The sequence below is a fragment of the Portunus trituberculatus genome, chromosome 48, assembly GCF_017591435.1.
Source record: "Portunus trituberculatus isolate SZX2019 chromosome 48, ASM1759143v1, whole genome shotgun sequence".
NCBI lineage: Eukaryota > Metazoa > Arthropoda > Malacostraca > Decapoda > Portunidae > Portunus > Portunus trituberculatus.
Genome location: NC_059302.1, coordinates 4,678,568 through 4,695,924, shown reverse-complemented (window position 1 = coordinate 4,695,924; position 17,357 = coordinate 4,678,568). Strand labels below are relative to the sequence as shown.

Below are 17,357 nucleotides of genomic sequence, written 5' to 3'. Positions count from 1 at the left end.
TCCTTTTACTACCATCTGCTTTAAAGAAATTCTATCCAGGTAATTTTTCCAATTTTGAAAGCTCTGCCATATCAGGCAAGCCGACAGGCTTTTGAATACATCAGCGCCTACCGTGGACAAAATGCGCATCCACGGTCCAGATATACATGTATATCTGGACCATGCGCGCACCACTCACTCCCCTACCCTTCCCCGATCTTAGTTCAAAACAAAAACAGCGTCCAGCAGCAGCTCGTCATCTCATGCTCAACATGCCACCAAAATGCCCTGCAACCAGCCCTGCAATGTCGCCTAGTGTTTCTAAGTGAAGCTGGATATTATTCACAGACACGAGAGGCGAGAAAACTAATAGCATTCCTCGCCAACATCTTGAGTCCATCTACTGTCTCTACTATTTTCAAGTCAGCAGACTCTATTACGATAAGAAAGCTTGTGAGACCGTATCTTCCTTGCAAGCTAAAAGAACCACCTGAACTCGTGACTCTGCAATGGATAAAATGGAAAGCTTTGTGGAAATGTGGTACATAAGTTTTGTATTCGGTACAATGATGTGTCCTTTGTTTACATTCCACAGGTTGCCGGCTAGTGTTTTCCCGCTCCACTCTCCGTCACCATAAATTTAAGATCATCAACATTATAAAGTCACTTACATACATACATTAGTGTACATTATAATGACTTAATCTTACATTAAACTGCTTAAATGTTTAACTTCATAATATTTACTTTCATTAAACCTTTTACTGTACTATGATGTACTTTTGCTTTGTTTAACTCTCAATGGAAGTTCAAGTCAGGGGTCAAACTTGTTATAACTGGTTCAACGAAAATTCGCACAATGAACAGTTTTTTTAGGAACATAACCTGTTCGTTAAGAAGGGGATTGCCTGTATATATATATATATATATATATATATATATATATATATATATATATATATATATATATATATATATATATATATATATACAGGTAACTTGATTTACGCTTGTCTAATTTATGCAATTTTGTTAATATGCGACTGAAAAAATATTACAATTAGGTAGGTAATTTACGCGATCAGTTTGCTTATACGCGATTTGGCCCAAGCACATTTTCAAACTGAGCGCCAGACGCAATTTCAAACTGCGTGCTAGAATGTCCTGCAGCTGCCATGGACGTGCTCTTCTGCTACATTGTGATGCAAAAAGAATTTTCCAAGAAAAAGCGCCAGATCATCATGCTGCAGATTTTCAAGAAAACACCAGTGGAAGATGTAGTACCATAAGAGGATGTGGACGATTCCATGGAAGCGGAGGAAGCAGAGTAAGGGCAGGTGGGTGATGACGTTCTTGACTACGAGGTGGACAGCGAGGCGTGTGCTTGTGAGAGGTGAAGACATTGGCGTCCTGCGTTTATTTTTTTTACTAGTGTTTATACTTTTATACTGTGGGGTTATTTTTGATAAGTGGATTTTTGATAAGGTGGTAAAGCTCAGGGGAAGATGGTGACTGACTGTGGTGTGAGTGGTGAAGGCAGTGACGCAGTGAGTGTTGAGTTTACGTATTCTTTGTTTTGTTGTTTTCTCTCATAATTTTTTGCTTTCTCTTATTATTTCTTTACTTTAAATACACTTCTAGTATTTACAATGGTAAATAATAGAAACATGTTAATTTAGCCAAATGAATAGAGTATTTTAAACAAATTTTTTTGGGCCACATCCTGCATCCCCCCTATTATCTATTGTTTCTTATGAGAATTACAAGTTTGTTTTACGTAAATTTTGATATACTTGATGCCTCTTGAAATGCATCTATCACGTAAATCGAGTTACCTGCATATACTGTATATACTGTATATATATATATATATATATATATATATATATATATATATATATATATATATATATATATATATATATATATATATATACTGTATAAATATATAATATATGTTTCAATAAATCAAAAGGACTTCAATCACTGATTTTCTATCTATGGTGGGACATGCTACAATGTCCCTAACATGTGATCTTTGTTGATGCACTATGTTTGTTATATTTTGGATGGTATAGAAAAAAAAAGTAAGGGTATGAAACAATCAGAGAAGAATGAATAGAGATTAGAAACAGAAGAACTGAGAGTACATAACATTTGCTTCTAAAGTGTGTGCTTACCTTCAAGTTGCTGCTCAATTTCATCAAATCGCTGAATGATACTGCTCTGCACTGTTTGTACATGCTCCAGTAAATTCAATTTACAGTTGACTGGTTCTATCCTTTCAGCTTCAGGGATTATGGGTGCTTGAACTATAAGTATAAAAGTAAAATCAGAATATCTTTATCTTCAAAGAATACACACACACACACACACACACACACACACACACACACACACACACACACACACACACACACACACACACACACACGCACGCACGCACGCACGCACACACACACACCGCATAGTGTAGTGGTTAGCACGCTCGACTCACAATCGAGAGGGCCGGCGAGGCAAATGGGCAAGCCTTTTAATGTGTGGTCCCTGTTCACCTAGCAGTAAATAGGTACGGGATGTAACTCAAGGGATTGTGGCCTCACTTTCCCGGTGTGTGGAGTGTGTTGTGGTCTCAATCCTACCCGAAGATCGGTCTATGAGCTCTGAGCTCGCTCCGTAATGGGGAAGACTGGCTGAGTGACCAGCAGACGACCGAGGTGAATTACACACACACACACATACTCATCTTGGGGTAAAGTAATAAGCGGAGTGCTTTAAGGATTAGTGTTACCTTCCACTGTGTTTCAGATTTATGTAAACGATATTCACAATGGGGTAAACAGTTTTATAAATCTATTTGCTGATGATGCAAAGTTACCAAGAGTTATCAAAATCCAGGAGGACTGTTTGGTGTTACAGGAAGATATAAAAAAAATTTATTAGTGGAGTACGAAGAAGAAATTGGAGTTCAATACCAGGAAATGTCATGTAATGGAACTAGGAAAGAGCAAAAAAAGACCGATATGGAACTATCTGATGGGACAGGAACAAATAATGAAGACTAAAGAGGAAAAAGATCTGGGAGTGATTATACAGGAAAATCTGAATCCCAAAAAACACATAAGCAAGATATTTGGATTTTCATTTAAAATATTGACTAATATGAGTGGCATTTCAATTCATGGACAAAGATATGATGAAAAAATTGTCACAAGTATGATACGTCCAAAACTGGAGTATTCAGCTGTAGTGTGGTCCCAAAGCACTAAAAAAGATATAAGAAGATTAGAATGGATACAGAAGATAGCTACAAAGATGATCCCAGAACTAAAGGACCTAACATATGAAGAACAGCTGAAGGAAATGGGACTGCCAACCTTACAAGATAGAAGACAATGAGGAGACCAAATAACAATGTACAAGATAGTTAATGGCATTGAAAAGATAGACAAGGAAGACCTGATGCTGAAGACAGAAGATAGAAGGACAAGAGGACATGAAAAGAAGATTAGGATGAGGCAGTGTGAAGGATATTAGAAAATACAGTTTTCCACATAGAATGTTGGAAAAGTGGAATGCATTGAATAATGAAGTTGTTACAGAACCTAATGTGCATAACTTTAAGGAAAAATTGAATAATTGGAGATATGGAGACAGGACACTATGAGCCCAGCTTGAACCCTGTACAATACAACTAGGTAAATACACAATGAAGACTAAAGAGGAAAAAGATCTGGGAGTGATTTTACTGGAAAATCTGAACCGCAAAAAAAAAACAAATAAGCAAGATATCATATAAAATGTTGACTAATATAAGAGTGGCATTTCAATTCATGGACAAAGATATGATGAAAAAAATCATCATAAGCATGATACGTCCAAAGCTGGAATATGCAGCTGAGGTGTGGTCTCCAAGCTCTAAAAAAGATATAAGAAGATTAGAATGGATACAGGAGATTGCTACAAAGATGGTGCAAGAACTAAAGGACCTAACATATGAAGAACAGCTGAAGGAAATGGGACTGCCAACCTTACAAGATAGAAGAGAACCAAGAGACCTAATAACAATGTACAGGAGAGTCAATGGCATTGAAAAGATAGACAAGGAAGACCTGGTGCTGGTGGCAGAAGAAGACAGAAGGACAAGAGGACATGTAAAGAAGATCAGATGAAGGATATTGGAAAATACAGTTTCCCACATAGAACAGTGGAAAAGTGGAATGCATTGAATAATGAAGTTGTTACAGCACATAATGTGAATAACTTTAAAGAAAAATTGGATAAATGGAGACATGGAGATAGGACACTATGAGCCCCGCTCAAACCTGTACAATACAACTGGGTAAATACAACTAGGAAAATACACACACCACACACACACACACACACACACACACACACACACACACACACACACACACACACACACACACACACACTTCACAAAATGCTCAGCCATGCCATAAACCTATTAAGTAACTAAACATTATTAGTATATCCATGTATATCATATAGGGTTTAATATATAAAAAGTACATAAGAAGTACCTGAATGAAGATTTGAAGAAACTGGAGCAAGGGCTGAACTAGCTTGGGACACTAGCTGTTCCAGTTCTGTCTGAGAAGACAGGAGGGCTGCTAATTCATTGCCTCCTGGCATTCCACCTTCACCTGTAACTCCTAAACCTCCAAGATCAAGGGTTAAGTCATCTCCATCCTCAAGGTGGGATTCTTCATTTAATGGGTCTTCTGCAGCTGAGTGAGATACACCAGAAGCACCTAAGCTTGAAGAGTCAGGTGATTTCTCTTGTTCATCCTGATCCTTTAATTTGGTGTCTTTAACTTTCTCTTCACTTTCTGTTTTCAAAGTACTCGACTCTCCCTCCACTTTCATTGATATTTGAGGGAGATCAGTCTCCTCTTTCACAATATTACTATCTTCTGTAATGCCCTGCAAACTTAACTTGTCTATATCTGCATATTCTGATTTATTTTCATCTTTCTCATTAATGTTTTTATGATCTTCACTGACTTCTAACTTGGGTTCTTTCACTTGCTTTTCATCTTTTTCAAACACACATGAAGGAGATTTGATTTCCAGTTTGCTACCAAATGGACAGTCCTTCATCTTTTTTTCATTACCTATTGTAACTTCACTTTCAAGTGAAATATCAGTCTTGCTTTCTCCTTTTCCCTCAACATTTTCCACTTCCAATTCCTCACACTTGCATTCTTCACGATGATCTGTTTCATGGGTTTGAATGGAATGTTCATCTGATGACTCACACTTCATCTTTTCCTTGTCATCTGCAACATCCTCTGGTGTACTTTCACCTTTCATAACTGAATTCTCCTCTCCACTCAAATTTACACTATCATCAGCATTTTCAGTTTCTTCATTCAAGGAAATTTCTTCACGTCTGGTTTGCAAGGAATCCTGAGGGTCTTTCTTATCCTTATTTATTTCAACAGTATCCAAAATACTTCTATTCTCTTCTGGAGACTTGATTTCAGAAATTGGGAGCTCTTCTTCAGAGAGATCTGATATTTTAGGTTCATCCTTATTTTGTTGGCTGCTACTTTCCACATTAGAAGAGTTTTCACTGTGTTTATCTTCAACAAAATTTTCAGGCACTTTTTCCGAAATTTCTGAAGAACTGGTAACTACTTTTTCAGCATCTACTGTCATACTATTTCCAAGCTTATCTTTATCATTCACTGTGTCTTTGTTAGAGTCAGCCAGTTCTGTCTGAGATCTCATCACCTCTATTTCATCTTGAACTTGTATATCAAATTTCTGAATCTCAGTTGTGCCTTGATTCTGAGTTTCAGAGAGGATGGTGGGACTGGTGTCAAGCCTTTCCCCTGACTCATTAGTATCAGTTTTCTCTAATGTAATGTCACTGCTCAAATTTGCAGTCTGGTGACTAAGGTCAGGAACCTTTGTGTCAGTTACATTTGTACCAAGAGATGGATCTTCTTGGTCCACTATGTCCATCAAGTCCTGCAAGGGAGCAATTGCTGTTGGGCTTGTGTAAGATTTTTGTTTCCCATCAGGGGAACTTTCTTCCTGCTCATTCCATTTCTTGTGCCACATGACAAACTTTGGATGATCAGCTTCCCTACAATAAATAATATGAACAATGTTAGTCTTCATATCACTAGGAGTATACATGAATATTGAAGAAATTATTTTCAGACAAAAATGAAATATATATGAATACTTTAGTTGTGAAATAAATACTATTACACAACTGACTAGACAATACTAGTATGGTTTGCATAAATAGGTGAAAATATATCCAAAGACAATCATACCTGGCAATATGTAACTTCAGTCTGAGAGAGTGAAGAATCTGTGATAGCTGCTGAACATTGGCTGTCAGTTCATGACCTCGTCTAACACAAGCCTCAAGCCGAAGGTCTCCACGAGAAGAAGAAAAGGAAAATCTGAAAATTTCAAAATATGCACATAACATGATCAATTTTTCTTCTCAAAATACTAAAATGAAAACCAAAACATACCATATGCACCCTACTATAGGTTTTCTTTTTTTCAAGAAATATATACTTTAATTTTTCAGTTTTCATGTCAGGTTTCTATAGTCCATCAGGGTGAGGACAGTTTCTCATAACAAAGCATTTTGGTTATGGCATTTGAGAACTGTTATCCCTGAATGGATTTCCTTTCTACCTTTGAACTGCAGTCTGGATTCAAACCTGTGCATCTGAGGATCCTTTGGCCTAATATTAAATTTAGTGAACTAACAAAAGTTACTATCTTTCACTTAACAGATTATTGACTAAATTCATAGTGCAATAATCTACAAAATTAGAGTGTGATTCTGAGATGTCTAAGTATTTTATTTTCATTTCTTTATTTCTTTTTATATATTTACACCATCAAATGTAAATGCTTCACTAATAAACTTTTGAAAGACTTGATCTTCATGGTTGTTTGCTAGAGCTTGCATGTGCCTGTATTGCATGTAGAACACAAGTTATTTTTTATATCCATCTTCCACTATAAATATAAACATGAAAACTGCCTTCAGTCATAAAGTATGGCACAACATGCAAAAAACAAATGGAAAACCAAGTGAGCTTATTAAATTGAAAATCCTACAATAATCTATAATCTAATCTAACCTATGTTAATCTTAAAAGAATCTGTGTTCACTTAACCCTCTCTGCTAATGCGCCTTCTGCTATCACACATACTTAAAAAACTGCACATATTTCTATATCACGCATGAAATAACTGCTATCATGTGCCTGTCATTCAAAAATCTACAGGTTATGATGTCATGTGATAGTTTAGTTTTTCTATATGCTTTAATTGAGAAATAGTTCTTCATATGATTCCCCACTCTACCCATTCATTTTAGCTCCTAATTGTCCAAAATGAGGTGCCATATTTAATGACATACAGAATGCACTCTTTTTCAGTACTTTCACTTATCCTAACTGCATGCATCATTATTTTATTGTTGGCATTATTATCATTATCAGTATTATCACTTTAAAAATCAATTATTGTAAAAATTAAAGTAATTGAACCTGTGAGGCTTTGATGCATGTTTAGAAATATCAGCTGATCAGCACTTTGACTCAATGCCATTTAACCCTTTCAGTGCTCCGGACCACAATCGTGGTTTTGAGGGAAATGCCTCCTGTCCACGATCGTGGTCCCATATTTGATGAGTCACAGAATTAAACTGCGTGCCTCCTGGCTGCTGCTAGTTGCCAGATGACATTCTCCCATCCTCCCTCGACTCATGGGACGCGCCATCAGTTGCGTGGTAAGAAAAATATAGTCACAATGGCATCCACACAGTAGAGTATCAGATGCCCCTTTTTTCACAATTATTATTATTTTACGACATTGCTAGTGGCTATTTGTGCATTTATTTACAGAAATAACAAGAGTGATGATCAAATCTTGTTGTTAGAGAGCAGATATGCCAGATATTATTCGTTTATTGGTAGTATATTGCATATTTTGTATATTACCATATATGGGCATGCGTATCCTCACTCATGATAGTATGTACATCAAGAAAACACTCTGAAAACGTATTTTATATTATTTGTGTGGGCATAATGTATGCACAGGTGTGAAAAATAATTACCCTAGCACATTCTGGAGCAGTTCTGAGCAACTGCAGTTCAAATCAGGCGGAAAATCATTCTGTGTAATTTAGTGAGAACACCTGCACAAGTTGCGGCGGAAAATAACCATCCGCTACAATGGCAATACTCAACAGCGCACAACGTACTACCAGAAAGCCAACTTCCTATCATTATTGCACCACTTTCCAGGGTGAGTAGAGACCTAAATTTTTTACAGTAGATGTGTAACACTCTATTATGCATAAGAATATTGATTTTTTTCATTTTTGCAAACCTCGATTTTTTGGCAGAATTTGCATCTCACAGACATGACCCAAAAACCTATTTGCACCCTGAAAGGGTTAAGGGGGAGTGTTCAGTTTGGAGACTGAAAAAATATGAAAAATAATGCTTTTTTGTAAAAAAAAAAAAAAAAAAAAAAAAAAAAAAAAAAAAAGTGATAAGTATACACGTTAGCTATTATTTCATGACGTTTTATGACCAAACGTGTACTGGTTTCCGTTTAAATGGCATTTAAAGGTCCCATATTCAACCACATGCATTTGTTTATTTCAGCAGAATCAGTTTCCTTTACTCAAAACTACGAAAAAAAAAAAGAGGCAAAATCTTAACTTTTTAGGTGGACATGATATGGCAACATTGAAAGCGAGTGTGTGTGTATGGGTGGCATCAACCAAGGCCACCAGCAAGACTCAGTAGGGGGAAAGCCATCACTGAGAGAGGTTATCGCTGCATCTCTTGCTACCCTCCCTCCACTCTGCTAAACAGCACGTAATTTAGCTACTGCATCCTGCTTTTCACCTACTGCCAACCATGGGACGGGTGTCTAAGAGGAATAAGCAGAGGAAGGATGCCAGGAATATGAGTATGGAAGCTCAAAGAATAAAAAGAGCGTGTTGAACCTGACACCTCAGATGCTCCGCAGCTCCAGTACACATCCTCGTCATCCACCACCGCCACACCACTGCCTGCTACTCCCACACCAGAGCCCACCACATCTCAAGCAGAATAAAGAAAAGGAAATAAAGAAGAAAAGGCCTCATTACTCACAATTAGAGAAGCTCTTCTACAAAATATTGAGAAAGGAAATGAAAATGTAGATAGTGACGACAAGCTTGTCATGCTGACGAAAAGTGGGCTAAAAAATCTACTTTCCTCTCATTGTTCATGCCCAGATCCTGCCTTTGACTACAGCTTCGAGCCTGATATATACAAGAATACTGAAACTGCACAACATGCACCTTCAAGAGCACATCACAACCAGAAGAAGTGAGAGCTGGATGTTGGAAGAAAAGCATCTTCAGAACCAACATATCATTGACAGGGGGGGACTACGAGCCTGATTTGCTTACAAATACATCTGATTCTATTATAAGATTGTAGATAATAAAAAAAGAACATATAGTAAACCTGAATAAACTTCCTAGTGTGTTATAACAGTATCGAGATCGATCAATAAACTTTATCGGTCCGTATTTCAAAACATAAGTTATTTCTCTTCTAAAATCTATTTTGAAGCCAATATTAGCTTGATTTTAATGAAACAAAAACTAAAAAGCAGAATAATACTTCTACATTCAATTCACGTCACTATTTATTTTTATATATGTGACCTGTAATTTTATATTAATATTTTTTTTTGGTAAAAAAAAAAAAAAAAAAAAAAATCTTAAAACAAAAACTAAAGCTGAAATGAAAAATCTAATGCCGTCGAAATATTTCATATCATAACGTGTCTTAGCCACAGGAAAATGAAGGTTGTGGGGCTAATAATAACGCCAGAATAACACTCGTAAATTTTAGTTACAAATGCAATTGCATGGCAGGGTTGGGGACTAGAATGGAGATGAATGTCTAATATTGATGTACTGTTGTCAATACTTCACAACATAAAAATCAGAGTGATTCATGCATATTTACCAGAGATATGGCAACACCGATCTAAACTGGACGCTCCCCTTAATGGTGATGAGTAACAAGAAGTCCATGATCATAACAAAACACATCAACATCCTCACCATTATGGCAGAAGGAGGAAAAAGATTGAGCTACAGAATCTCCTACAAACTACAAGTGCAACATTATGGCTGTACAGCAGCAACAAAGGTTTTGGGCCACCACCTACAGAAAAAATTATAAGTGTCTGGTGACAGCAAGAAAACCCACTTAAAACTGCAATGAAAGATGCTTCTGCTTGTATAATGTGCACCTTGATTGTTTTCAAAAGTATATATTTAAATACACTGAAACTTTTTTTTTTTTCCTGAATTTGACTTGCTGCAATTGGTGTGCATCTTACATACCTGTGCATTCTATATGCTGTGAAACACACTAAATAAGATGCTTCAAAATGTATATTGTTATTATGATTCTTGATTAAGTAAGTTTTTTTTATACGGTCTTATTTCTTCATTTTTATACTATTACATATATGGTATAAAGAATGGGCAAAAAGTGACAAAAAATGACAGCTTCGAGGTCCTAGTGTCATGTGAATTACAAATAACAATAGGTTCTTCACTTCAGCTATCGTGCAGTGACAGATGCACCAATCAGGTGCAATAGTGGAAGGTTGAGTGTATGTAAAAAAGAGAAAAAAAAAAAAAAAAAAAAAAAAAATTACAAATTTTGTCTTTTATGCACATATATCAAGCATATATCATAATATGGAAGTGGGGAAGAATGCAAAGGTTGGAAGGGAGTAGGCTGAAAAGGAGTGAGCTAATGGAGCATCCTTGGGAGATGCTTCTCTTTGTGTTGCAGGGTGGTGGTGGTTGCACCTACAGCCACATGAAAGGATCTGCCACAGAGTAAACTTTTAATCCAAGTGAAAGTGGTCCCTGCAATATTATTCTTGGCCAGATAGCACAAATTGCCTTTATGTGGTGTGGTGTCAAAAGCTCCCATCACTTGTTGGTGGCGGTAGGTGCAAGTGATGTGGGATTCAATTCAAGCTAGGACATCACTGGGGTTACTGTGAGAACAAAAGCTGCTTTGTCCTTCTTGTAATCAGTGTTTTTCTTTGAACTACCAGATGAGGTGGGTGCTAGCCAGATCTTTCACTGGTTTTCTAAGGTAGAAGACAAAGGTACGTAATTGGTTGGCATGCCAATGGTAGTGTGGGATCCTTGCCAGATCTAGGGATGGGAAGGAGGGTGGCTAGCTTCCAGTAAGTTTGGAAGTGTTCCATCAACCAGCTGGAGTTGTAGAGGCACTCAAGGTATTGTAGAAAAGCAAGTGTGAGATGGATTATAAAATAATTTTTATTTTTTTATGGAAGAGGGGAAGCAGGCCAAGGGCAACAAAAAACATATATATATATATATATATATATATATATATATATATATATATATATATATATATATATATATATATATATATATAAAAAGCCCACTTGATTGCCAGTTCCCTAAAAGGTTAGTAGGGTTAGCTAAGAGTCTGTGACAAATGTCGTGAAACTTCCTTCTTAAAAGGTCATTTTGTAGGAAGGTGGAAATACAAAAGCAGGCAGGGAGTTACAGAGTTTACTAAAGAAAGATAGGAATGATTGCAAGTACTGCAGGAGGAGGGAAGGCATGCAGTTAGCAAGATCAGTAGAGCAGTTAGCATGAAAATAGCAATAAAAGATAGCAAGGTATGCAACATTCTGGCAGTGAGAAAGATGCTCAAGACAGTCAGTCAGAGGTGAGTTGATGAGACGAATAGCTTTTGATTCCACCCTAATAAAACTATGTGAGTGAGTCCCCCCTCCTCAAACATGCAAAGAGTACTCCATATAAGGAAGGATATGGCCCTTGTACAGTTAGCAGTTGAAGAGGTGAGAAAAACTGGCGGAGACGCCTCAGAACGTCTAACTTCACAGAAGCTGTTTTAGTAAGAGATGAGATGTGAAATTTCCAGTTTAGATTATGAGTAAAGGACAGACTGAGAATATTTAGTGTAGAAGATGGGGACAGCTGAGTGTCATTGAAGAAGAGAGGATAGTTGTCAGGAAGATTGTGTCGAGTTGATAGATGGAGGAATTGAGTTTTTGAGGTATTAAACACTACTAAGCTTTCTTTACCCCAACCAGAAATCTTAGACAGATCAAAAGTGAGGCATTCTGTGGCATCCCTGCATGATCTGTTGATTTCCTGAAGGGTTAGTTATCTCTGAAAAGATGTGGAAAAGTGTAGGGTGGTATCATCAGCATAGTAGTGGATAGGGCGAGAATAATAAAAAGAGAGCGGGTGACAGTAGAGAACCCTGAGGGATACCACTGTTAATAGATTTAGGAGAACAGTGGCCATCTACCACAACAGTAACAGAATGGCTGGAAAGGAAAGTTAAGATAAAGTTGCAGAGAGAAGGATAGAAACCATAAGATGGCAGTTTTGAAATATGGCATGTGGTCGTGTCATGGAGCTTTGTTGGATTCTCATAGCTTCCTAAAGTTCCTTGCACGTATATAGCTGCTCCAGTTCTAAATATCTGGAGAGGTGGAAGTACTGTTAACGACCTGGTGGAGATCTCTTGTGGAGAATACAGTAAATATAAGCCTAATTTTTAGTGGTAATGAGCTGTTATTTTTTCTGCCTTCTGTGAGTCATCCAGCTGTAGTTGTTGCTGGTGACCTGTCAAGGGATAGGTTGACAAGACTGATACCCTTCAAAGAATGGAGAAAGTCTCATGCTCTCTTTGGGGGAGGAGGAGACCTCTCCCACAACCACCAAACAAAGGTGGTACTAGTGGTGCAAATGTGTGTAAGATCCTCCTTATGTGGTGTTGGGTCAAACACTCCCTCTATGTTGAGAAGAGAACTGTCATGAGCTAGCCTTGGTAGTAAGTGTCACAGATATGATATTCTATTTGGCCCAGAACATCAAGGGAACTTTCTCGGGAGACAAAAACTGCACTGCTCCATCCCTAATCGGTGTGTATCTTCCAGCCACCAGGTGAGAAAGGAACACATAATCTTGTCCAGCAACTTTATAACACAAGAGAGGAGGGCAAAGAGCCTCAAGACAGAGGGAAGTGTGGGGTCTTTTCCAGGATTTTGAATGGGAATGAGAACAGATGATTTGTAATAGCTGGAAACTTTCTGAATTGCCAGTAGTTGTAGACTTGAAGGAAGCACTTGTATTGATGTTGTGTGAGATAAATGAAAAACTGCATGACTTATTAAGTTCTTATAACTAGCTATGTCTGCCTGTACTTAAATTTCCTGAACACAAGGATTTCAAATAAAGACTGAGGCATATAAATCACAAAAAAGAGGAAATTATTCAATACTTATTGCACAAAACACTGGGAGGTACCTTGGTAGTCTGCCTTCCTTCAGCCAGTCCTGATGGTGCCTAAACTTGTGAGATGACCTCTCCAGTCTTGGATGGTCACACAAAGAACAGATGTACTTATCAGGCACCTGATCCTCTCCCACAATGTTGTAGCAATCTCCATGTTGCCAGCACAAACAAACATCACACTAAAACAAAGAGACAGGGAGGAAATATGCATTATTATATTTTTAAGAGAGAAGTCATTCCCAATAGGAAAATACATCAACAAACCTAAAATTTTGATAGTGAGATTTAATCAATCTAAAGATAAATTATAAAAAAATAAATATTAGCACGCATTTTTGTATTCTTCATGAAAAGCTTATCTTTATAAAACCACCTGTAGCATCAACCCTTCCTCCTCAGTGGAGCCACAACCACAATTGATAATTTCTGCTGAAGTCTCTGATGTTGGCACTCCCTCTGTGCCTTCTGCCCATGCATCCCCTGTGTCCTCTTCAGCCTCAATACTTGGTGCTTCTGTTGAAACCAGATGTATAAAATTATATAGTATCAACAATCTTCTACTAAAATAAAATACATTTAACTGATATCTTTATGAGGGAATCTTACATATACACTATACACATATGTTGTTCTTTGTTTTGCAAGAAACTAACATGTAAGTTGTGTGTTGCGGGAGCCACTCGCCTAAGTGAGCCACTGCCTCCCTCCTTCCCTCCTTGGCTCACTATGTATTCAAGTGGAACCACATACCATTAAATAAATTTTTTTGTATTATGCAATCTATGCAGTCAAATCTTTATGGGAAACGGAGCAAATGACAGAGTAGTTGAACTGCAATAGTGCCAATCCTTTAATAGTTTTCAAAGTTGAAATCTATTTCACCTGAAAATATTGAAACTACCAATAAAAAGTTGATTTGATAATTGCAAAGTAGAGATTTTCAAATTCATAGTAGATTAGACTTTTCTTGGTCACAACCTGGATCTATCAGTTTGTTTTGTTTTTGTCTTGCACTAGGCTGTTGGTATAACCCAGGGAAAGCTTACCTGACATTGAGTGATAGCTGTGAGGTGGGCTGTGTTGAGTCATAACAAAATATGTATGGGTTTGGCACTGTGTGGGTTCATGAAGTAAGCATGATACATGAATAATACAGTCGGAGCGGAAAAGGCTGGCCAGGTTAATGACTGGCTGGCCTTTGTTCTTGATTAGACGATATGTACTGGCCAGTGAAGGGAAAAATGCCCCGGGTAAAATTGGCTACATAGCAACTTTACCCTGTCACTCATCACTCAGTGACTATAGATGATGTAAATCATGTCTCAGCGTATTAATGTTTAAAAGTGGCCGCTGTCTCACACTCCTAAAATTTGTTAGTGCTTGCCTTGAATAATTGTGCCTGACATCCATACTCCATGAGTGGGAAGCCTCTCAATTGTGATACAAGGATCAGGGTGATCCAGTGTCATGAATTAGGTCTTCAAATGAAAGAAATAGTAAATGAAACTGGTGTGAGTGAGAGAAGTGTTCACCATTTAGTTGCAAAATTTAAAGTGTCTAGTGGTGCTTGTGTTCCTACCCTGACTAAAAGTATTGGGAGACCAACAAAAATACATGAGACTTCGCTCAAGAGTCCTGAAGCAGAGTGTGAATGTCACTCCCACCCTTATGGCAAGGAAACTGAAGGAGGAAAATCCTCAGATACTTGATAGGTAATGTTGCCATTAGAACAGTGTCTGACGCACTGCATTTGCGCCTCAAATACAAGAAAATGGTGGCTCGTTGCAAAACCTACTTTAAATAAACAACAAAGCAAAGCTCAAAAGGCATTTGCTTCTAAATACTTGAAGTGGCCATCAGAAAAATGGCACAGTGTCCTCTGGACTGATGAATTACTCTTTGTTGTCAGTGACATGAAGGGAAAGATAGTGTGGGTGAGGAAGGGTGTTCATATTAATGATCACAAGTACTGTGTCCTTACAGTAAAACACCCTGTATGGGCTGCTTCCACAGAATCTAATGGTAAACCAGCAAGTTTATCTCAATATCTTAAGAGGAACACTTGGGGGAGTCTTTTGTAAACAGCGGTGCAAAGATTCTCCAGCATGATGGGACTCCAGCACACAGAGCAAATTCAGTAAAAAATCTGGTTTAAAATTAATGAGATTGAGTATATTTCTAACTGGCCAAGTAACAGCCCAGACCTCAACCCTATTGAGAACTTGTGGACTATCTTGAAGAGGGAATTGAAGGAAAGAGACAATTCTACAGTAGAAAAATTTGAGATAGAGTTGTACACTGCCTGGGATAGGATTCCTGCTTCCAGTTTCCACACCTGGCTGACTTTGTTCCAACTTGTCTTAACACAACCAAGAAGACTGGTTTATCTTCAAGTAAGTAACTAGAGATATCAGTGAGTGTACAATGACTGTTTTGATGTGGTCTATATCTTTGTGAACTCTTTGGTAGGAAGGTATGGAAGAGGCAAAGGCTTGTGCAGTCATCAAAGAGTGACCCAAACAGCCTTTTCCACTTCGACTGTAGAAATCTATTACAAGTAACATCATGCTCACCTTCAGAACCTGAGATCTTTTTTGATGGGGAGGCAGATGAAGGCTCAGGCAGTGGTAGCTCTGCTGCTGATAAGAAATAAATTTTGATAATATAACAAAATTATGTTAAATGTTAGATATTTACTGCCATCATCAAGGAAATAAAAGATTTTATTAAAAATACTAAAGAATACAGGGATAGTTTTTAAAAAAAGCTATCTCATAACAAATGACTAAAAGAAATAACTCTAAATTGAAAACCTTTAGATATTCTACATGTATGTGGATTTACACACACACACACACACACACACACACACACACACACACACACGGCCCGGTAGCTCAGTGGTTAGAGCGCTGGCTTCACAAGCCAGATGACCGGGGTTCGATTCCCCGGCCGCGTGGAGATATTTGGGTGTGTCTCCTTTCACGTAGCCCCTGTTCACCTAGCAGTGAGTAGGTACGGGATGTAAATCGAGGAGTTGTGACCTTGTTGTCCCGGTGTGTGGTGTGTGCCTGGTCTCAGGCCTATCCCAAGATCGGAAATAATGAGCTCTGAGCTCGTTCCGTAGGATAACGTCTGGCTGTCTCGTCAGAGACTGCAGCAGATCAAACAGTGAATTACACACACACACTGTTTTCTGATCATAAAAGAAACGATCTCATGAAAAAAGGAAATGTATATTAAAAAACTAAGCTGTTGAGAATAATGCGCAAATATGTAAAAATAATACAGAGTAAAACCTGGAAAATGGAGTATAGTACTAATACCTAACTGTCAGTGTCAAACAGATGAGACCAAAGGAAACTAACATACAAGCATCAGTAATAATAAAAGAAAATAATTCAAAATACAAAATCTAACTTGGTATCATCATAAAAGTATGAAAATATCATGACAGAAGAGCCACAAAAATTGCTAATAAAGAGGGAAGCAACACACAACTATAAAGGTGAAAACATGTTTATGAGAATTAAGTGTTTTCACTTAGTTGTAATGAGAATATTATGAAAACAATGTGATATTGACCTCAAGGCAGGTCAACATTACCATGAAAGGCTCTTGGCAGAAATCAAGTCCCTGATAAGACATCAGCCAGGTTATCACCATGTAGATTTTGCTCAGCTTTGATTGTTCTGTCACAATACAACTTTTTTGTGTTCTTTCACATATACCACAAATATGTTACTCTTGTTTTAGGCCAGGTTTCTCTAGAGAGAAGGGGAATGTTGCATCTATGTGTGCAACATAGATGCAACAACATGTGCAATCTCATGTAAATGTTCTAAAATTTTCCATGTTTTCTACCATCTGGCTACAACTACAGTCACTAGAACAACTGGTACAACACTCTACTTGTATTCTTGACTGTCTTTGAGATGCATCCAATATTCTTGGCCTT

General features: G+C 37.6%; 1 protein-coding gene across 7 annotated transcripts in view; it reads right to left on the bottom strand.

Annotated features, from left to right (window-relative positions):
* LOC123498953 overlaps positions 1–17,357 on the bottom strand; it is an 86,544-nt gene that overhangs the window by 5,158 nt on the left and 64,029 nt on the right. For 5 of the 7 annotated variants that reach the window (XM_045246546.1, XM_045246551.1, XM_045246548.1 and 2 more), the window contains 6 exons: positions 15,973–16,038; positions 13,773–13,912; positions 13,412–13,578; positions 6,297–6,428; positions 4,527–6,100; positions 2,160–2,291 (listed from right to left, as the gene is read on the bottom strand). In XM_045246546.1, the coding sequence (XP_045102481.1) occupies positions 2,160–2,291; positions 4,527–6,100; positions 6,297–6,428; positions 13,412–13,578; positions 13,773–13,912; positions 15,973–16,038 (2,211 nt within the window). The remainder of the gene's footprint in view (positions 1–2,159; positions 2,292–4,526; positions 6,101–6,296; positions 6,429–13,411; positions 13,579–13,772; positions 13,913–15,972; positions 16,039–17,357) is intronic. The other 2 variants (XM_045246550.1, XM_045246547.1) reach the window with 1 other exon arrangement.